Below are 23,702 nucleotides of genomic sequence, written 5' to 3'. Positions count from 1 at the left end.
GAAGATGCTGTGAAGCACTTAGAGGAAGGAAAAAGTGGTCGAAAAATGCTTCATCAGGAAAGCCCATGGACAAGAGAAGGTAGAAAACCAAATAGCAGTTTTGGAGAAAGGACAGCCTCGAGAAGAAAACGACCACACTTTTATTTCACTTCGTTCTCTCTTACGTTTTTCTGTTCTTGGTATCTAGGTTCGTCTTTTTCCAATTATTATTTCAGACATACACATTTACCTGTTTAATTTCGGTAAAAGTTGGGAGGAAAGTGTGCCAAACGTTTAGAGTGGTTGTCTTCAGCTGGTGGGGGGGGGGCTATGAGTGATTATTTTCTTCTTTCAGTTTTTCTGGGTTTTCCAAGTGCTCCTCAAGAAACAGGACAAAACGAAATAACTTTGTAAAAAGAAGTCATGACAGGTCATCTCAGATCCATCCAGGCCAGGTCGAGGGGGTGGCGGACTCTCCATCAGTTCTGAGCTGCTGGTCTTTCTCCACCTCTCACTCTTTGCTTGGTCTCTTCACTTACGTCCCAAAGCCGGAGGAACGAAAGGACTGTTGAAAACCGAAAGCCAACCTGCAGGGGGAAGCCGGGGCCGGGCGAGCCAGTGCCGGGCCGGGCCGGGCGAGCCCAGGGTCCTCTCCGGGGAGTGGCGCTGTGCGTCACGTGGGCCCCGCCCAGGCGCGGCTCGGACTCCGCGCGTGCGGCCGTCTTAGCAGCCGTCGTGGAAGCAGGATTTCCGCGGTTGTGCAGCGGCATCGCGCTTCCGCGGAGAGGCCTGGGCTCCGCGTTCCTTCCCGGCCCGGGCCCTCGTCTCCGGCAGCCCAGCCATGGCCTGGACGGCGGCGGCAGCGGCGGGGAGCCGCGGGGCCCGCGGCGCGCTCTCGGCGCACACGCTCCTGTTCGACATGCCGCCCGCGCTGCTGGGCGAGCTCTGCGCTGTCCTGGACAGCTGCGACGGCGCGCTCGGCTGGCGCGGCCTCGGTGAGTGCGGCCCGGGCGGCGGGGGCCGTGAGGGGCGGCGGGGCAGCGGCGCGCACGCTCCGTCCGACGTGCGGCCTCCGGGGGTCCTTGCAAACCCACGCTTTCCTCGCTCGCACTGGGAGCGACTCCCCAGACCCACCCCCGGGCTCCCCCTTCGTCCCTGAAACTTCGGGTAAGATTTAAGTGAGCGGAGCCTTGGGGAAACCAGCTCCCCGCGTGAAACCATCTAATGCTTCTCCACGATTCCTCCCTTGCTTGGTTCGGAATATTTTCAGTAAGAAACGCCTGTGGGATGTCTTCTTGTCCTTTCAAAATGACCCCCAGAATATAATTTTCGTATGAAGACATGTTTATACCTTTAAAATATTTATCCTGTGGTGTTTTCAATGCACTCCCCTTAATTACACTTCAGGTGAAATGCTAAAGTAAAACATCATTTGTAATTAACGTGGCTCCCAGTTTTCTTAATTAAATATAGCTTGCTTATTTACCCAATCTGGTGGAATGAAGTTTTAGGCTAGAGAGTGGCTTTTTAATTTAGTCTAGCAAGTTGGCTCCAAGACTTCATTTTATGCAAGGAAAGTTGAGCAATAGCCTGTTGGAAGTGTTGAGTGTGATCAGAAATAATTCAGGCAAAAATCTGTAAGTACGTGCGTTCATGGTTAGATTTGATACCCCATGATGTCGCAATTAATGTTAGTTGAAAATAAACACAAATATGTCAAAGCAGCTTAGCCTTAATTCTCTGAAATAGCTATTATTCTTACCAAAAATAGCAGAAGACCAAGGAGGAAAAAAGTTTAATTTGTTGTTGATGAACAGTATGGTCACACTTTATGGAATGTGGCATAGGGTTTCTAGTTGTATAAGAATTGTTCATTATAGGCTCTGTAATTTTATATTGTAGCCCTTCAGTAAAAATCAGAAAACTCTGATTTCTGGGAAGCATGGACATTTCTAGTATGTATTTGAGAGATATCCCTCCCACACCAGATCTTTTTGAAATGGATGATGGCATGGCAGTTTTTGCACCTGTTGGTTTCCTAGAGGTACTGAATTTGTAAATGAAACATGTTTTTAGTCCAGTCCATGGTTAGTGAATGGACTGAGTAGATATCATAAATGTGTGAAGTAGGTTGGTGTAGACTGTGAAAATATAAGAACATATGTCTCATCTAAAACAGTGAGTACTCAGCCCCAGGTCACTGCTCCTTTTCAGGAAGTTCAGCTCAGTGTTGCTGAATCTTTCCTCTCCCACTCCCCTCTCTCCCTCCCTCCCTCCCCCCTCTTACTCAGCATTGAAATTCAGATATTCATTCATTACCTGCGTTGTTTCATAAACCCTTCCAATGCCCCTGTCAGGCAGGCGCTATTATCATCAGCAGTGTTTGAACAGGTGAGGAAACTGTGGTGCACATTGGTTAGTAACTGGCCCAAGTCAACAGCTGGGAAGTGCAAAGGGAGGACTTGAAGCAGATTATACAAGAAGGATGAAGTATATGAAGACTCTTTGGACTATATTCTAAATTTTTCTGTATATTTAAATCTGTTCTGGGACTTCCCTGGTGGTGCAGTAGATAAGAATCCACCTGCCAATGCAGGGAACATGGGTTCAAGCCCTGGTCCGGGAAGATCCCACACACCACGGAGCAACTAAGCCCGTGTGCCACAACTACTGAGCCTGCGTTCTAGAGCCCGAGAGCCACAACTACTGAGCCCACGTGCCACAACTACTGAAGCCTGTGCACCTAGAGCCCGTGCTCTGCAAGAAGAGAAGCCACCGAAATGAGAAGCCCGTGTACCACAACGAAGAGTAGCCCCCTCTCGCCGCAACTAGAGAAAGCCTGCGTGCAGCAATGAAGACCCAATGCAGCCAAAAAAATTAAAAATTAAATCTTAAAAAAAAACACCTGTTCTAAACAATAAAGTCCATTTAAAATTAAAACAAAAAACAAAAAACACATAGACTCTGGAGTCTGTCTACATTTCCCTCTATGACTTCCTCAGGGTCACAAGTACTGCTGTGTTCTTTCAGCTGCATCTCACAGTCTCCCTGAAGTACAGCCACTTCTGCCATGAAAGAACCGTTCAGTGAACCATTTCAAATATGCAGCCCCATTTTCCTAGTAGTGGAAATAAATGAAGACCACCGAAATGAGAACAAGCAAAGGCTATGTATTCAAAGCAAGGGAGTCAGCTCCCATGGCTTGCATTTGACTGAGATGCAAAGGCAAGCAGAGGATTGGAAAAGCTTTATAGCTGAAAGAGAGAAGGCTTCAGGTATGCCCTGATTGGAGGCTGTTGGCATGGGGGAAGCTGTATGCAGGCCAACTAGGAGTGGGGAATTCTGTTTAATTAAGGGTACATATTTGGCTTTCTCCAGTTGGCCCTAAATTGGAATTGGGGCAAAAATTAGGAAAGCTATCAGCTATTAATGAAGCCTTGGCCATTTTGGGCCAATTGCTATAAGGGTTATTGTTTGGCTTTCTGGACTAGTTGCTACAGATAGTAGTTTGACTTCCTAGACTGGTTACTCTAGATAGAACATTGGCTTCCTGGGCTGGTTGATGCATGTTGTGGGTTAGAGTTCTGTTTGTATATCTATCTGGCCATTGTTCCTTTGTATATTTGTTCTCTTATAGGGGAAGAATCTAAACTGTTTACTCCTTCATACTCCAGCTATAATTCATTGTGTAGGGGGTTTGTGCCCCTGCTGTCTGGACCAGAGCTCTAGAAGGAGACCTGGAACGGACCAGCTGCTTCATGAATTGTTGGCTCAGCAGAAAGGGAAGGCTGGCTCCGTTCCAGGTGGTTGAGGGCAACTGCTTGTGTTAAATAGGCTGAGTTTCCCCATTGGCACAGTGAAAGGAAAAAAGGGGGAAAGAGGTGCAGGGAGGGAAAACTTGACCTTAGAGGACGGAAAGGGGAATGTTGGAGGACTGAATCAAGAAGACAGTTTCTTTTATGCTCAGGACAGCTGAAAGCCTGAGGATACAGAGGGTCCAAAATTCAATATAGAAAGCAACTGTAATAGTAATGGGCAAGAGAAGAGAAAAGCTGTAGAAGAGATTAACCAAACTAAGTGTTGGTTCTCGAGCTTATCATGATTCTTTATGATGGTGAATATCAAGCTATGTTTACAAAGGCAGTTCAGACAAAGGCAGATCATAGGGTGGCCTATATGGTATAATCAGTGTATACAGGATAAGGCAGACAGCAAGTTAACAAACAGGAATCACCTGTGCAGTCTTTAAAAGCTACAAATGCCCAGACCCCACCCCTGGAGCTGTTGATTCAGTAGGTCTGGGTCAAGGGTCCAGCATCTTTCTGTTTCTTGCCAAGCCCCACGGTTGAATCTGACGCACAGCCTGGTTTGGGAGCCATTTGCTTAGGCCAAATTCTCTTCTTTAATAACATCTTATTGTAACAGTTACTTTACTGTAGTCTTTCACTACTCTACTTAATTCTATCTTTAAACACACTCTACATATTAATCATTAAATCACTTATATTTTATTGCTATTGAAAATGGTGTAAACACAAGATCATGTATTCTCTGGTTGATGTTGATGATTTTATGGCTTTATAATGAAAGTAGGACCACTGTAGAAAATGCCATTAATCTTACAACTACCTCAAAGACATAACGTATATGCAGAGCCTCTGGTGACAACTGATTTCATTACATTACCTTGAACTAGTGTTTAAATTGTTTGGAGCAGCTCACACTGTAAAACCTCTCAACACTTACAATGAGAGAGGAACCCTGCTTACAGATACTATGTAATAGGTTGTATTCAATTTTCTTCCTCTCAAAAAAGGAAAGAAAATTATCATAGAAATTACTATTAATCACTTTAAAACAAATTAAATGTAAATTCACATTAAATATGCATTTGAATATTTAGTAAAGATTTAAAACAATAATAATACTAATAATTGCCACCATCTTTTGAGTGCTTACTATTTGCCAGACCCTCTGTGCTAAGCACTTTACATGGATTATCTCATTATTTATCACAAAAACTCTGAGACAAGTACTCTTCCTATTTCCGTTTTATAGATAGGAAAACTGACTCTCAGAGAATTTAGGTAACCTACCTCAAATCATAGTCTAGTATGTTGCAGACTAGGATTCTAACCAGATTGTCAGACTCCAGAGTCTATGTTGTTTTCTTTCTTTAATTTTAAATAGACTTTATTGCTTAGAACAGTTTTAAATTGACAGAAAAATTTAGAAGATAGTATTAGTACAAAGAGTCCTCATATATTCTATCCTTCCCATATACTCTGTACCCAGTTTCCCATTATTAACATCTTACATTAGTATGGTACATTTGTTACAATATTGATACATTATTATTAAATACAGTTCTTACTTTATTCAGATTTCCTTCATTTTTACCTCAAGTCCCTTTTGTCTTCCAGGATCCCATCTAGGATATCACATTTCACACATTTCATTTAGTTATCGTGTATCCTTTGGCTGCTTTTGGCTGTGATAATTTCTCAGACTTCTCTAGTTTTTGATGACCTTCACAGTTTTGAGGAGTACTGGTCACTACTGATCAGTGCTGATCTACTGTTTTGTAGAATGTCCCTCAATTGAGATTTGTCTGATGTTTTTCTCATGACTAGACTGAGGTTGTGGATTTGGGGAAGGCAGACCACAAGAGGTAGAGTGCCATTTTCGTTACATCCTATCAGGGGAACACACTGTTTACATGACTGATCACTGTTGACGTTAACCATGGCTGGAGTAGTGTCTGTCAGGTTTCCACACTGTAAAAGCAGCCTTCCCCCGCGCCCGCTCCCACCCCTTTCCGTATTATGCTCTTTGGAAGGAAGTCACTATGTGTGACCCACACTTAAGGAATAGAGAGTTATGCCTCCCCTCCCTGAAAGTGGAGTAGAACCCATGTTCTTTTTTTTTTTTTAAACATCTTTATTGGAGTATAATTGCTTTACAATGGTGTGTTAGTTTCTGCTTTATAACAAAGTAAATCAGTTATACATATACATATGTTCCCATATCTCTTCCCTCTTGCATCTCCCTCCCTCCCACCCTCCCTATCCCACCCCTCTAGGTGGTCACAAAGCACCGAGCTGATCTCCCTGTGCTATGCGGCTGCTTCCCACTAGCTATCTATTTTACATTTGGTAGTGTATATATGTCCATGCCACTCTCTCACCCTGTCACATCTCACCCCTCCCCCTCCCCATATCCTCAAGTCCATTCTCTAGTAAGTCTGTGTCTTTATTCCCGTCTTGCCACTAGGTTCTCCATGACCGTTTTTTTTTTCCCCTTAGATTCCATATATATGAGTTAGCATACTGTATTTGTTTTTCTCTTTCTGACTTACTTCACTCTGTATGACAGACTCTAACTCCCTCCACCTCACTACAAATACCTCCATTTCATTTCTTTTTATGGCTGAGTAATATTCCTTTGTATATATGTGCCACATCTTCTTTATCCATTCATCCGATGATGGACACTTAGGTTGCTCCCATGTCCTAGCTATTGTAAATAGAGCTGCAATGAACATTTTGGTACATGACTCTTTTTGAATTATGGTTTTCTCAGGGTATATGCCCAGTAGTGGGATTGCTGGGTCATATGGTAGTTCTATTTTTAGTTTTTTAAGGAACCTCCATACTGTTCTCCATAGTGGCTGTATCAATTTACATTCCCACCAACAGTGCAGGAGTGTTCCCTTTTCTCCACACCCTCTCCAGCATTTATTGTTTATAGATTTTTTGATGATGGCCATTCTGACCGGTGTGAGATGATATCTCATTGTAGTTTTGATTTGCATTTCTCTAATGATTAATGATGTTGAGCATTCTTTCATGTGTCTGTTGGCAATCTGTATATCTTCTTTGGAGAAATGTCTATTTAGGTCTTCTGCCCATTTTTGGATTGGGTTGTTTGTTTTTTTGTTATTGAGCTGCATGTACTGCTTGTAAATCTTGGAGATTAATCCTTTGTCAGTTGCTTCATTTGCAAATATTTTCTCCCATTCTGAGGGTTGTCTTTGGTTTATTCTGAGGGTTGTTTATGGTTTCCTTTGCTGTGCAAAAGCTTTTAAGTTTCATTAGGTCCCATTTGTTTATTTGTGCTTTTATTTCCATTTCTCTAGGAGCTGGGTCAAAAAGGATCTTGCTGTGATTTATGTCATAGAGTGTTCTGCCTGTTTTCCTCTAAGAGTTTGATAGTGTTTGGCCTTACATTTAGGTCTTTAATCCATTTTGAGTTTATTTTTGTGTATGGTGTCAGTGAGTGTTCTAATTTCATACTTTTACATGTACCTGTCCAATTTTCCCAGCACCACTTATTGAAGAGGCTGTCTTTTCTCCACTGTATATGCTTGCCTCCTTTATCAAAGATAAGGTGACCATATGTGCATGGGTTTATCTCTGGGCTTTCTATCCTGTTCCATTGATCTATATTTCTGTTTTTGTGCCAGTACCAAACTGTCTTGATTACTGTAGCTTTGTAATATAGTCTGAAGTCAGGGAGCCTGATTCCTCCAGCTCCATTTTTCGTTCTCAAGATGGCTTTGGCTATTCGGGGTCTTTTGTGTCTCCATACAAATTGTGAAATTTTTTGTTCCAGTTCTGTGAAAAATGCCAGTGGTAGTTTGATAGGGATTGCATTGAATGTGTAGATTGCTTTGGGTAGTAGAGTCATTTTCACAATGTAGATTCTTCCAATCCAAGAACACGGTATATCTCTCCATCTATTTGTATCATCTATAATTTCTTTCATCAGTGTCCTATAATTTTCTGCATACAGGTCTTTTGTCTCCTTAGGTAGGTTTATTCCTAGATATTTTATTCTTTTTGTTGCAATGGTAAGCGGGAGTGTTTTCTTAATTTCACTTTCAGATTTTTCATCACTAGTATATAGGAATGCAAGAGATTTCTGTGCATTAATTTTGTATCCTGCTACTTTACCAAATTCGTTGATTAGCTCTAGTAGTTTTCTGGTAGCATCTTTAGGATTCTCTATGTATAGTATCATGTCATCTGCAAACAGTGACAGCTTTACTTCTTCTTTTCCGATTTGGATTCCTTTTATTTCTTTTTCTTCTCTGATTGCTGTGGCTAACACTTCCAAAACTATGTTGAATAATAGTGGTGAGAGTGGGCAACCTTGTCTTGTTCCTGATCTTAGTGGAAATGGTTTCAGTTTTTCACCATTGAGGACAATGTTGGCTGTGGGTTTGTCATATATGGCCTTTATTATGTTGAGGAAAGTTCCCTCCATGCCTACTTTCTGGAGAGTTTTTATCATAAATGGGTGTTGAATTTTGTCGAAAGCTTTCTCTGCATCTATTGAGATGATCATATGGTTTTTCTCCTTCAATTTGTTAATATGATGTATCACGTTGATTGATTTGCATACATTGAAGAATCCTTGCATTCCTGGAATAAACCCCACTTGATCATGAACCCATGTTCTTTTGACCACCATGTCATTTCTCAGATCTTACAATGTTCTATCTAGATCAAACTTCTACTCTTCAGTTACCACCCCTTTTTCTGTTCCGCTTTATGGTAAAATTCCTCAAAAGGGCTGTTTACACTCCAGTTTCTCCATTCTCCCTTGAACCTGCTCCAATCAGGCCTTCACCCACCACTGCACTGCTCCATTGAAATTCCTCTTGTCCAGAGTCACCGTGGCTAAATCCAACAGTCAGTTCTCGGTCTTCATCTTATTTGACACAGCTGATCACTCCTTTCTCCTGAAAGCTTTACTTCACTTCTAGAACATTACACTCTTTATTTTCTTCTGTTCTTACAGGTTCATCGTTCTCTGATCTCTTAGAACGCCCCTGGGATTAGTCCATGGACCTCTTCTCTTCTGTTTATCTACTCTATCTTGTCAATGCCATCTATGCGCTAATAACGCCCAGATTTCTTGCCTGGGTCTCTCTCTTGAACGTCAGCACCGTCTACCTAGTCCGCCTATTTGCCTACTTGATAGACATCTCCAACTTAACAGTCCAGAAGTGCTCCCCTCCCCGAGAGTTTTTCCTCATCTTAGTTAATGGCAACCCCATCCTTCATTTGTTCAGGCCAAAACTATTAGTCTTCTGCGACTTATTGCTTTCTCTCACAAACCACATCCTGTGTCTCAGCAAATGCTGTTCACTCGGCCTTCAGGATCTATCTAATAATCTGACCACTTCTCATCACTGTCACCACAGCCATCCTTGTCCAAACCACCATCAGATTGCATCTGGTTAATTTCAGCAGTCTCCTAACTGGGCTCCTTGCTACTGCATCTGCCCGCCTCAAGTTTCTTTTCAACCCAGCAGCCAGTGAGCCTGTTTAACATATGAAGCATCTTATACCATTATCCTATTCAGAACCGTCCAGTAGCTTCCCATCTCACGGTAAACACCAAAGCCCTACATTGCTTTTCTCACTTCTTTCTTCTTATTTGTTCAACTCCAGATAAATTGGCCTCCGTGGACATTCAAGGAATGTTTTTCCTGTAGGTAACCTTGAGGCTTACTTCTTCACATCCTTCATGATTTTGATTAACTATTACACACCCTGACTATGCTTTTAAAACTGATACCCCTGTGCTCCCTTATGCTCTTTTACTGCTTTATTTTTCTCTGTATCACTTATCATTCCTCATATACTTTATATATATACATATACATACGTATATATTTCTTTACTTGTTTATTGTCCATCTAGAAATAAGCTTCATGAGGGCAAGGATTTTTGTTTGCCTTGTTTTCTGCTTATTCCTCTAGGATCTAATATTGTACCTGGTACAGAGAAAGTATGCACTAAATATCTGTTGATTGAATGAATTAATGAATGAACAGATGTCTGTTAAACATCCAAAACCTTTTTGGGCAGAACCTTAGACAAAGTATTATACTAGATACAATGTCATGGCCCCTGCGTGTAAGGATTTTCCAATTTAACATAGGCAACAGAACAGTAGAGATGCTATAAAGTTTAACAAGGGAAGGAAGTATGGGAAAATAGTACTAATCATTATCTGAGTGTGGAATTGTACAGCTTCTGAGTTCCAGACTGAAACACTGGTGTTGAGGGTGAACTGTTCTTCACTTGTCTCCCAGAAGTCATTAAAGTTTGATCCTTCCCTGGGTCTGGGATTGAGAGAGCAGGACAGATGGAAAGATCCCTGAAAAATCGTGCGCAGGCCTTCCTGTTTATGAAATAGGAGTCCTACTCATGTAGGGGGTAAAAAGTACACATAAGCTTAAGTGTGGACAAGTATTATTTCTTGTAAAATGTATGACCTAGTGGGTGTTAATGCTATGGTCTGTAAGAGGAGTTGAGCTAAATTATGCTTTTGAGTTTTGTTTTACTGTTTTAGGAATTAAAAATATCTTTTCAATCCTAAAGTTTTTTTTTTTTTAATTGCCTAATTTGTGTGCTTTGGGGGGGAAAAAAAAGCCATCTTTTCCTTTTCCCATTTTGTTATCTCAAAACAAACTTTGCAAGAACGCAGACAATTTCCTAGGGGTTTTGGCATGTGGTTATATGCAAATACAAAGATTCCAAATAGGGTATGTTGCCGTTATTCTAAAAAACCCCTTCAGAGACATATTTGCATGTGGTGAGTGATTTCTACAGCTGAATTCCCCAGCGTTAGCACTCCTAGATAATCCTGCCCTCTCAAAACAGAGCCCCGAGGACCTTTGAGCATTGAATGATTATTAAGCTGTCACTATTTTCAGATCAATTTATTTCTGGATTTCTCAGGTCGACTTTTTTGGCGTATATTATGCCAAGATGCCTTTCAAACAAAAAATTTGCCTTCCAAAAAATGATTTTAAACTGTGTTTAAGTACAGCATATTTTTCCTGATTTATCTTTTCATGTAGGAGGCTCTTCACTTTTACAACACAATAGTCGTTGGGAAGTTCACTCTTTGTTTAGGACTATTAATAAAGTTCTACATTCTGGAAGGAACAAGTAAGGAAGGACTAGAGAAAACTTTGCATGTTGAAGAATATAACAGGAATTAAGAGTTTGCATTCCTGTCACATCATATTGAAGCTATTGTTTTACGGAATTTGATCTAAATGAATTATACATTTTATGGATGCTAAGAATACTCTTTTAGTGGTGTTTCTGTTCCCAATGCATCATCACTGGAGAAAAGCTATTAAGATTGTACTGTGAATCACCAGTTAGGGAAAGAGAAAACATTTCATTTCCAGTCCTGGAAGCAACCCATGCTTTCAGGATCCATTTTCACTGAGCTGGGTCAGTTTCAGCACTGTCAACTATGTACTCTTGGAAAAACGCCTTTGTCTAATCTAGCTTTCCTTAGACTTAGTGCAAACTCAGAAACCTTTGCCCCCGGAGTCAGTGTTAGGGAACTGTAAAAACCTCAGCTCATTTGGCATCTGTTCATTCACCCTCCGGCTAAATCTCAGAGATGTGCTCAAGGGAATCATGGCCTGTTGCACTTCTAAAAAGGGAAATTCAGAAATTAAGCAAAAGAAAAATGGGGAATAGAATTATGTGGGAAATCTGACATCCCCTGGAACTTGAAAGGTTAACTCCAGATTTCCTTAATAGTTATAAACTGTTCCTTTCCTACTGTGAGAATTGTGAGCCATGAAATGTTTATACCTTTTTATGTGCAAATACTGTGTATGAGACTCCTGCTGCTATTGCCACCAGATGGATCTTCCAAAACCTAAAGCTTCCATCTTTGTGTCACCTCCTCAGAAATCTTAGATTGGTCCCATTTACTTTCAGGGTAAAATTTTAAGTTACACTGACACTCAGGGCCTCTGTCTGTCATTCAGCAGATACGTATTGAACGTCTGCTATGTGCGAAGCACATTCCTATGCAGGTAACACGGAGACTTCATGGAGCTTGTTCACCTTTTCTTTAACTTGAACCCTCTACTCTAAGCATAGTGGTCTCCTCTTTGCCCCCTTATGCCCTTTTCTTTATTTCTGGCACAATTCTCCATCTGACAGGCTCTTCCTTCTTCCTTCATCTGACTGAAACCTTGCCCCAGTCCCCTGCTGTTGCAGAGTCAGCAGATGTCCCACCACCTCATGCTCCTTCCCGGGCTGTGGTAGCCCACACGGACATCTTCTTTCTTCACCCCTGTTAAATTATGTGCATGTCTTATCTCACAGAGTCAAAGTGGAAAGGGAACTGTTCTAATAAGGAAAAAAAAAGTCCTGCTGTGTGTTACATAAATTGTTAATTTATATGGTACATTATGCCTCTATAAATGTTAGCCAGTTGATTTACCAACAGACAAAGTAGAAATCTAAACTTTCCCTTTGCTGAAATTTGATATTTAGCATTTCCTTATTGGAATGTTAATTTGGAGACTGGGAAGTGTTTTAAAGACTGGAGGTGTTTTAAAGTCAGTGCTTATGTAATCAGCAGGCCAGCAAAGGGCAACCAAATTTAGTGTCTGTTTTAGGAGGGACTGTTTGTCACAGGACATTAACTGATGAGAAGTTTGAGATTGCTCAGTGAGGCTGTGACTTGTCTGGAGTTGTACTATAGGTTGGTGACAGATCCGCCACTAAACCCATGTGTTCCTGCATATATCCAGGGGGCCACAGTGATGTCTGGACTGGTGGCTTTTCTCATTAGAAGTCAGCATAGTCTATGGGGCTCAGAGTTCATTCTTTTGTCTTGTTTTCAAATCATAACTTGAGTGATTTTTTTTCTCCCCAGGGTAGTATACCCTATCCAGTTATTCCTTAAGAATTGGCCTCTCTTTAGAAATACTCATAGTTTTAAACTTGGCTCAGGCTCCAGAAACCACCCCTCTAGGAAGCCTTCCATGATGCCCCATCTTTAGTTAGGGACCCTTCTTCGTGCTCCACTCACACGTGCTATGTGCAGTTACTGCACTGTTGCACACAGTAGATGCTCAACAAATGTTTGAATTACACTGATTTGCAGTATTTCTTCTAAGAGCTTTTAGAAAGAGTTAAAGTGTTCATAAAAACGTGCCTCAACCAAATAGGCAGATGACATCATCCAAAAATACTTTAAAATAGAGTTAACGTGTCTTGCCAACTTTTTTTTTTTTAAATTTTTTAATTTATTTATTTTTGGCTGAGTTGGGTCTTTGTTGCTGCGTGTGGGCTTCCTCTAGTTGCGGCCAGCAGGGGCTACTCTTCCCTGCGGTGCGCGGGCTTCTCATTGCAGTGGCTTCTCTTGTTGCGGAGCACGGGCTCTAGACGTGCGGGCGTCAGTAGTTGAGGCTCATGGGCTCAGTAGTTGTGGTTCACGGGCTCTAGAGCGCAGGCTCAGTAGTTGTGGCGCATGGGCTTAGCTGCTTCGCGGCACGTGGGATCTTCCCGGACCAGAGCACGAACCTGTGTCCCCTGCACTGGCAGGCGGATTCTTAACAGCTGCACCACCAGGGAAGCCCCGCCAACTATTTTTGCTTTGAAGGTTCCCTTCTATTTTTTTTTAGTGCTACTCTATCTAAAACATATTGGCATTTGGATAGTCCTTGCCTCTTCATGAGACATCATCTCTACAAAGAGATGTAAAAGGAAGATATTCTTGCCAGAACTTAAAATATGGAAGAAGGTCAAAAACATTCCAACTTAATGAATGGTATCACATATTTTATAGTAACTGTTTTCCCCCTACAGCCTAAGCAGGCATTCAGATTGAATGTTTCAACTTTATCTTCCCTTGTTTGACATGTACTTACCAGAGCAGCCACTTCCTTTCACTCTTTTCGGGCATAAGATGTGACTGAAATAACAAAACAGTCGGACTTCCCTGGTGGCGCAGTGGTTAAGAATCCACCTGCCGGGCTTCCCTGGTGGTGCAGTGGTTGAGAATCTGCCTGCTAATGCAGGGGACACGGGTTCGCGCCCTGGTCTGGGAAGATCCCACATGCCGCGGAGCAACTGGGCCCGTGAGCCACAACTACTGAGCCTGCGCGTCTGGAGCCTGTGCTCCGCAACAAGAGAGGCCACGATAGTGAGAGGCCCGCGCACCGCGATGAAGAGTGGCCCCCGCTCGCTGCAACTAGAGAAAGCCCTCGCACAGAAACGAAGACCCAACATAGCAATCAATCAATCAATAAATAAATCTAAAAAAAAAAAAAAAAAAAAAAAAAAAAAAAAAAGAATCCACCTGCCAATGCAGGGGACACGGGTTCAAGCCCTGGTCCAGGAAGATCCCACATGCCGCGGAGCAACTAAGCCCGTGTGCCACAACTACTGAGCCTGCGCTCTAGAGCCCGTGAGCCACAACTACTGAGCCCACGTGCCACAGCCGCTGAAGCCTGCGCTCTAGAGCCTGTGCTCCCTAACAAGAGAAGCCACCGCAATAAGAATCCCACACACCGCAGCGAAGAGTAGCCCCCGCTCACGTCGCAACTAGAGAAAGCCCGCGTGCAGCAATGAAGACCCAACACAGCCAAAAATAAATAAATAAAAAATAAATAAAACATTCAAGATAAAAAACTTTGTATGTATTAGTTAGGTTAGACTAAGTTATACTGCAGTAAAAAGAAAAAAAACAAATAAAACCCCACCACCTAAATCTCAGTGGTTAGCATAACAGAAGCTTACTTTTGGCTCATGGGAAGAGCACTGAGAATCCAGGGCAGCCTATCTCCATATGGTGGTCCAGCATCTTGGGGCACCCCCATCTTGACATGTGCTTCTACCATTGCTGTGACAGGGATGGGAGCCTGGTGAATTGCACCCTGGCTCTTCAGTGTTTCTGGCTGGAAGAGACACATAGGCATGACCAACCTAGAGCAAGAAAATACCATCCTCTCTGATTGGGTAGAGGACTAGAAATAGTGGTGGGCACTAACAATGTCTACCAAGTCCATTTTTTTGCTCCGAAATAGGGGCAATAATGGTATCATATTGTGATCTCTTTCAACTTTTAGGATTTACTTACAGTCTCAGCAGGAACATAAAACTGAAGGAAATTGAATAGTCCAGCAAACCCTTGTAGGACTGAAAATATGGGGACAAGGGATGCCATATTAAACAGAAGACATTTGCCTTTCTGATGTCTTAGTTCAAAGACTGTAACTGGTGTAGTAGTTCCTTAAGAAATTTTTAAAACCTGTGGAGTTTGAAACAGACTGAACAAAAGATAGTTCCCTAGGGCTTATTGCTCTTCTCAGAGCTGAGAACCTGTTCATCTTATAAAAGGACATCAGCCTTTGGACAACATCATTGTTGGAGAAGTGAGCCCTTCCATGAGGTTACCTTGATTCCTCTTGGAGGGCAGCTTCCGTATTTGTGTGTGGCGGAGGGAGAGGGGCCGATTCCCACAGCCAGTGACAGTGATGTGTTGCAGGCCCCCACAACCACTCTCAGGTGACAGTTGGATTTTATCTATAGATCTGTATCTGGCTGCCTGAATTTTTAAGACTCTGGAGGATAAAGGGATGAGGGGATGCTGCCATCACCATCACCAGCCCTAAAACACATTGCTAATTTCAGTACTCAGGATGGCTGGACTAATCCAGGAGTACTGTCCCCGGGACAAGAAAGCTATTCTTTCCATCTGTCCTTTGCTTGATTTCTTTCTCCTTTGCCTTAAAATACACTTTAAAATTTGGGAGTTATGCAGAAAGGCCGTGTAATTTTTTACCTGAAGAATCCTATTATCTCAGGGTACCATAAAAAGTCATATACTAAATCAACTATACTCCAATAAAAATTGTTTAAAAAGTCATATACTTTCAGTACAGCTTTAAGATATTTATACAGGACCCTAAATAAGTCATATACACTGTTTTCGAGTAATTAAAATCCTGTTATCCCAGTAGAACATTTCCCTGACCCTACCCAGATAATAATTTAATTGCTCAAAAATATTCAGCAAAGATAGTCTAGAACAAAAAAAAATTTTTTTTAACATCTTTATTGGAGTATAATTGCTTTACAATGGTGTGTTAGTTTCTGCTTTATAACAAAGTGAATCAGTTATACATATACATATATCCCCATATCCCCTCCCTCTTGCATCTCCCTCCCTCCCACCCTCCCTATCCCACCCCTCTAGGTGGTCACAAAGCACCATGCTGACCTCCCTGTGCTATGCGGCTGCTTCCCACTAGCTCTCGATTTTACGCAGAACAAAAATTTTAAACAGCATTTCATAAAAGCTTCAACAAATGAACCTAACTATATTATCAATGAGTAACCACACTGAAGAGAATGAGAAAGAAAAGAACTAACCTAAGTAACCTTGGAAAACAGGCTCTTCCCAGAATACCCTTAGGCTGAGGACCAAAAACAAGTGTGCACAGATGCTGTAATTTGATTAGTTAATGTGTTCCTCACAGGGCTATGGGTTAGCCATTCTGAAAGTACTTCATGTACGTAGTAGAACTGAACAAACAAGCAAATATATTGTGGATAATGAGAGCAAAGTTTCTTACTGTGTGAGAATGAAGTTATATAAGTGAGAAAGGTCTAAAATGTGCCATATGGTATTGACTTGGATCAGAGGCACCAGTTAAAAATCGTGGTTTTTAATGTGTGTACAGACAGAAATACAGATGCATGGGTGAGAGCACATACATGTATTTCCTACCTCTGTCTGCTTGAAGGACCTGGCAGCAGTGAGCACATATAGCATCTAAGTTCTTGCTTTTTAAACACCATTATCCAATAAAAGGAATCAGGACTCCTTGGAAAAGTAATTATATCAAGGGCTGGGGCAGGGGAAATACAAAATGAGCCTAGAGCATCTTGTATAGCCAGAAAAATAAGAAAGTGTTCCCAAAATGATAGGGCTTGTCAAAAGAATACAGGAGCAGCCTGAATGGACAAAGCTGGAGCAATTTTAGCCACAAAATAAATAATGGTAGTATTGGATTTTAACCTGTAGAGTAAAATAAATATCCATGAGTCCACACTGATATAAATAAATTAATTGCTTAAATAAATGGGCAAGAAGAGATAATACTCTCTTACAGAAGAATTGCAGTTAATGAACATAGAAGGAAAAAGGGAAAATTGAAAAATACCATTAAGCAAACCCCACAGTAATAATTATGGTAAACAAGAACCATAGATAGATGCAAATATTTTTAGGCAAAATCTGAGAAGCAGGATGTTTCCATAGTCTCAGAGTATCTCCCCCAATATAGTTATTAGTTAAAAATAATAATAATTTTATAGTGGAGAAACCTGCAGACATCACCTTAACCAAGGGATCAAGGTTAACATCACCAGTGATAAGACATGGACATCATGAACCTCTTGATATTATGCACTGAGAAGGATACAACAGCATTTCACTGTCCTTAAAGATAAGGAAAAACTGAGGAACATCAGATTAGTGGAGATTAAGGAGAAGGAACAAGTAATTGCAATGTGAGAAATTGGATAGGCTCTTAGAACAAAAAAGACATCAGTAGAAAAACAGGTGAAATTAGAATAAGGTCTTCAGTTTAGTAATCTCTGGGTCTGATCTTTGTACCCTGGTTACATAAGATGTTAACATTAGGGGAAGTTGGGTGAGAAATACATGCTAAAATTAGTTCAAAATAAAAATATAAATAAAATGCAACAGAACATATAAGGTACACACAAAAAAACAGGGATTCCAATAAAAGTAAACTATTCGTTGGTTCTTCCTATTACAATTGCCACAGCGGAGCGACTTTCAAGCAGCTGGCTGGATGTTCGTCACATTGAAAAATACGTAGACCAGGGTAAAAGTGGAACAAGAGAATTACTTTGGTCCTGGGCACAGAAAAACAAGACTATCGGTGACCTTTTACAGATTCTCCAGGAGATGGGGCATCATCGAGCTATCCATTTAATTGCAACTTATGGTAAGCATTGATTCTAACGATGTGGCTCTTACTCAATTTTATATGAATTGTGACTTGTAAATATTGTATTTTATCTAAGACATTGACTGGTCATGCTGTATGTCAGTGATTCCTTACCTGTGACTTTTATCTGAAGCGGGGTTTGCAACTTCACATTTTTGTGTCTGACACTTTCTTTTCTTATTGCCTAACTTATACAGCACATTCCCTTCTACCACTTTATAATTTGGTTTTTAAAAAATATTTATTTACAAGCTACACTTCTTAAAATGTTTCATTCTCACTTAGTTAAGAGAATCAGCTCTCTGTCCAAAACTCTCAATCTCTGAGTCATAAACATGACCACAATATGAGTAAAATACAAATAATGCTATAATTTGTTCTACCATATGATTAGAAGTTAAAAATAATTGGGTTTCCCCCCTGTATTTTAGTGCAGGTGATACCTCCAAAATAACCCTGGGATTTCTCTATTATCTTCACTGCTGTTTTTATGCCGTGGCTTTCTCACTTCTAACCTGTTTACTGTCCATTTCACAGTGGCTTGAATCTTTCCTGTCTTTGTCTTCTCTTTCTGATGCTGTGTCATGCATTACATTTATAGTAACCTGATAAGTAAAGCTCATGAAGTTTTCTCTGTTCATTCTTTGTCAATAAAATAATCTCCCAATGTCACCTGTTCTGTTTATTCCACTTTAGATTCATTGACTTCAACAAGAATGATCTTGAGTGATCTTAGGTCTTATGTTATAGATTCAGGGCTCTTAGGTTGGAAACTCCTTTAAATCAGCAGCCTTATTCTTTGGCTTTTTCATCCAGGCATATTTTTAGTTCTGTGTATTTGCACACATGCTCTTTAATAATATATTTTGTCCACTCAAGCCACTGCCTCATGACCTAAAGAAGCTTTGCACACACAAGAAGAAATCCCAAGAGGTTTGTACCAGAGAACTGTAGCTTCAGAATGACTTTTATTTTATAGGTTTTTCACATTAAGAAGGTATTAGACAGTTCCCAATAGGCTTCCACCATGATATTATCTGTATAACTTGGCTAATCCCTTTTTTCTGTTGCACACTATTTCTTCACTTAGGATTTTTTTTTCTTAACGTTTATTTATTTATTTATTTTGGCCACGCCGGGTCTTAGTTGCAGCACACAGGTTCTTCACTGCAGCATGTGGCTCTTTAGTTGTGGCATGTGGACTTCTTAGTTGCAGCATTCGGACTCTTAGTTGCAGCATGTATGCAGGATCTAGTTCCCCAACCAGGGATCGAACCCCAGCCCCCTGCATTGGGAGTGCAGATTCTTACTCACTGGACCACCAGGGAAGTCCCTTCACTTAGTTTTATACAGCAGAATGCTTCACTCTGAAGCTGACTGATCAGGTAAAATGCAGTGAGGCTCTGGGAGCTGTAAATGTAATGCCTTTTCATTATCTGAGCCTTTTCCAGCCACTGAAACCACCCACGTGACTTGTTCACAGTATAAACTCACACCAATTTGATAGGACACGGGTATATTTTATACTTCAGTGTTCTGGAATAGATTTCAGGGTGTCTTTTCACACTCTATGTTGTTTATTTATGCAGCGGGGAATTATATGGACAAAAATTCCACATCCTTGGTTGACTCCTAGTCTGTTGCACATGGAAAATTAATTTATTTTTTACAATGTGGGATTAGTTGATTTGTGGAAAGGCAATTATTTACTGCCCTAATACCACGAGAAAGATACATCTGAGATGAAAAGGAGGATAGTCCTTTGTTCTGAATCCTTTGCTAAGAAAAATAGCATTATTTATTTGCAGCTTATTGAATTAATGCTTTGAATTATGATCTTAAAAACATTAATTGTATAGCTTGTTGAAAGCAGCCACATGATGATTCATTGGAAACATTTAAATGTAACCTGCTGCACAGGTGTTTCCTATGACAGCAACTCACTGAAGTCAGGAGTTGGAGCTCCTAATTGAAATGCATAAAGATTTAGTCTTTGTTGCTACCATGAACAGAGTTATCACTTATCTAAATAATCTACTTTTGCCTAGCTTTCCTTAAAATTGTTCCATTTGGTGGGATGGTTTCACCTTAATCACCTTAGTCAAGCCATTTTGAATTTTCCACTTTATATGACAGTGAAGTATCGTCTTTTTATGTGCAGCAAAAGGACAATGGCTTTTAGTGCCCTTGCAGCCCCAAAACTTCAAATTTTGTTGTACACAACAATACCTTATTCAGGATGTTTGTTATTTCTTGCCTAATTGCCCTCACTGGAACCTCTAGTATAATGTTGAATAGAAGTGGCAAGACCAAGACATTCTTTTCTTGTTCCTCATCTAAGGGGAAAACATTCAGTCTTTCACCGTTATGTATGATGTTCACCGTAAGTTTTTCACAGATGCCCTTTAACAAATTAAGGAAATTTTTTCCTCTCCCTAGAGCTTCATCATGATAGATTATTGGATTTTATGAGTTTTGTTCATTTTATTAATGTGGTATATTTTCAGATATTAAGCTAACCTTGGATTCCTGGGATGAATCCCACTTGGTCATGGTATCTCATCTTTCTTATATGTTTCTGGATTTAGTATTTTGGTGAGGATTTTTGCATCTATATTCATAAGGGATATAGGCCTGTAGTTTTCTTGTGCTGTTTTGTGTGGCATTGATATTAGGATAATATTGGCCTCAAAGAAAGATTTGGGAGTTGCTTCCTCCTTTTCTATTTTGGAAGAATGTGTGAAGAACTGGTCTTAAATCTTCTTTAAATGTTTGATAAAATTTACCTGTGAAGCCATTTGGGCCTGGGCTTTTCTTTATGGGAAGTCTTAAAATATTAATTAAATCTCTTCCCTTGTTACAGACCCATTCAGATTGTTTATTTCTTCTTGAATTAGTTTTGGTAGTTTGTGTCTTTCTAGGAATCTGTCCATATCATTTATCTAGTTTTTTGACAAATAGTTGTTCACAGTATTCCCTTATAATTCTTTTTATTTCTGTAAGGTCAGTAGTTATGTCTTTTGTTCTTAATTTTAGTAATTTGAGTCTTCTTTCTTTCTTGGTTAGTCTAACTAAAAGATTGTCAACTTTGTTTATATTTTCAAAGAACCAGCTTCAGTTTCATTGATTTTTCTCTTCTGATTTTCTATTCTGTTCTTCTGTTTCATTTATTTCCACTCCAGTCTTAATTCTTCCTTCCTTCTGCTTCCTGTGGTTTAGTTGTTTCTTCTTTTTTCGTTCCTCAAGGCAAATGTTTAGGCTATTTATTTGATATTTTTCTTCTTTTTAAAGGTGGGCATTAACAGCAATAAATTTCCCTTTAAGCGCTGCTTTTGCTGCATGCCATATGTTTTGGCACGTTGTGTTTTTGTTTTCATTCATCACAAAGTATTTTCTAATTTCCCTTGTGATTTGGTCTTTGACTCGTTGGTTATTTACGAGTTTGGTGTTTAATTTTCATGTATTTGTCAATTTCCCCAAAAAATTTCCTTTTGTTATTGATTTCTACTTTATTTTTTTTTGCATTTTTTTAAAAATGTATTTATTTTTATTTATTTTTTGGCTGCATTGGGTCTTCATTGCTGCATGCGGGCTTTCTGTAGTTGCAGCGAGTGGGGGCTTCTCTTCATTGCGGTGCGCGGGCTTCTTATTGTGGTGGCTTCTCTTGTTGCGGAGCATGGGCTCTAGGTGCGTGAGCTCAGTAGTTGTGGCACGTGGGCTCAGTAGTTGTGGCACACGGGCTCAGTAGTTTTGGTGCACGGGCTTAGTTGCTCCGTGGCATGTGGGATCCTCCCAGACCAGGGCTCGAACCCATGTCACCTGCATTAGCAGGCAGATTCTTAACCACTGTGCCACCAGGGAAGCCCTTGATTTCTACTTTAATTCCATGTAGTCAGAGAATATGCTTTGTATGATTTCATCCTTCCAAATTTATTGAGGCTCATTTTATTGCCTAACATGTGATCTGTTCTGGAGAATGTTCAACGTACACTTGCAAAGTATGAGTATATTCTTCTGTTTTGGATGGAATGTTCTATAGATGTCTGTTCGGTCTAATTGATTTATAGTTTTGTTCAAGGAGGCTTATTATTAATTGATTGTATTTTGTTGCTAGTCTTCTAAGCAAAATAATCTAGGAAACATTAGAATACAATCTAAGAAAAACTAGAAGATGAAATAAAACTCCTCTGAAGTCTGAATCAAAATGTCAGAAGTAACAGCAAAATATTGCAGTTTTAATTTATTGTAGGAAGCTACATAGACTTCCTTAGTTCAGACAGAACCATAACAGACAGAAGTAATAGTCTTCAATTGGGCAGCATTTGTGGGCATTTGTGATTGCATGCGCGTGCGCACACACACACACACACACTCACACTCACACTCACTCACCCCTCTAATACCTTGTGGCACAAGATGGGATAAAAAGTGAACTAAGCGAGAGAGATATAATCCCATAATGGTAAAAATTTTAAATACATGTACAAAAAACTGATAACAACATTGCTTTTTTCCTGTCAATTCTCTCCTTCATACTTTAATATTTTTAATGATGTCTAACAATAATTTAAGATAGGTGCTCATGGACTTCACTGGCGGTCCAGTGGTTAAGACTCCGAGCTTCCACTGCAGGGGGCACGGGTTTGATCCCTGGTCAGGCAACTAAGATTCTGCGTGCCGCGCCTCACGGCCAAAGATTAAAAAAACAAAATATAAACAAACAAATAAGAAAAAAAGATAGGTGCTCATGTTTTAAGTGAACAAAGGTATGTTTGTATCATTAGAAAGCTCTTTCACATATGGAAATTTGTAACCATTCAATGGGAATGAAACTGAGCTTTAGAAATGAACCTTACTAGCAAGGTATTTATTTTCGCAGTGTAAGAAAGAAAAAAAAAGTTTGTTAAGGACATAACATTTTTTGGATCTAGCTTCCCTTATTTCTCTTTCAGGAGCAGCCTTGAATCCTTCAGAGCCGAGTCATCAGGGAAAAGGATTTCCGATCATGTTATCCAAGGTAGAGTGTGTGCGCATGGAGAATGACCCTTGAACCCTGTTGCATATATAATTGAGCGTAAGGAATGAAGTTATCAGGCAGAAAAATGCTGTATTTGCAGGTACTTTTTTAAAGTCAGGAGAGCTTTAGCTCTCATTCTTGTTCATTTATTTGGGGATTCAGGAAATTGGAGATTGTAAATGTTTGAAGCGTTAAGAGCTTTGTCCTCTCAGTGATCCGTCAGAGATGAGTCTTAGAACTTTTAAGAGTACTGTAAGTTACGCATTTGTCTTAACTCAGCTTTTAGTTTTCCTGTTCTAGTGTTTTGCATGTTACTGTTAGTTTTTATTAAAGCAAATTAGCGGTGATCATTTTTACAGCAATAGAAGTCATTTAAAGTTGACTACAACTATGACTTTGATACTTGAGTTTTTACCGTTGGTGTGGAAGCCTTAAATATATATAGCAGTGAATACTATTGAATAAAATAAAATAACTTTGCATTCTACTAGCTTTCTTCTAAATTAGATTCCACCCTGTTGCACTGTACAGTCCCAGGGGGAGCTTTGGATTTCTGTTGAGGTTCTGTTCTTTCTAGACTTTATGAAATTGAATTATACTTTAATACGTATTTCTTCTCTTAGGAAACAGCTAGTGTCACAGTGGATAATGTTCTTATTCCTGAACATGATGAAAAAGGTAAGAAAAACAAAACAACTTTTCTTTAAATCATGTTTTCCTCTAAGTGAATTCATGAATTCTTTTAAGTGAAATTTAGAAAGATCCAATAAACATAATAACTATTCATTAATATGCAGATTCAGGATAAATTTTTCATAGATATCAAAATATTCTCAATCTTGTCTGACACATAGTTCTGATGGGTGATATATTATTTAG

The 23,702-nt window shown here is 40.1% G+C and overlaps 1 protein-coding gene across 1 annotated transcript in view; it reads left to right on the top strand.

Annotated features, from left to right (window-relative positions):
• The first annotated feature begins 702 nt into the window (after positions 1–702).
• Positions 703–23,702, top strand: part of IRAK3 (interleukin 1 receptor associated kinase 3) — a 54,908-nt gene continuing 31,908 nt past the window's right edge. The window contains exons 1-4 of the mRNA XM_057557204.1: positions 703–974; positions 17,621–17,803; positions 22,759–22,823; positions 23,447–23,501. Of these exons, the coding sequence (XP_057413187.1) occupies positions 821–974; positions 17,621–17,803; positions 22,759–22,823; positions 23,447–23,501 (457 nt within the window). The 5' untranslated portion in view covers positions 703–820. The remainder of the gene's footprint in view (positions 975–17,620; positions 17,804–22,758; positions 22,824–23,446; positions 23,502–23,702) is intronic.

The sequence above is a fragment of the Balaenoptera acutorostrata genome, chromosome 11 (assembly GCF_949987535.1).
Source record: "Balaenoptera acutorostrata chromosome 11, mBalAcu1.1, whole genome shotgun sequence".
Lineage (NCBI taxonomy): Eukaryota > Metazoa > Chordata > Mammalia > Artiodactyla > Balaenopteridae > Balaenoptera > Balaenoptera acutorostrata.
Note: the sequence above shows the minus strand (reverse complement) of the source record. Positions and strands in the feature narration are given on the sequence as shown.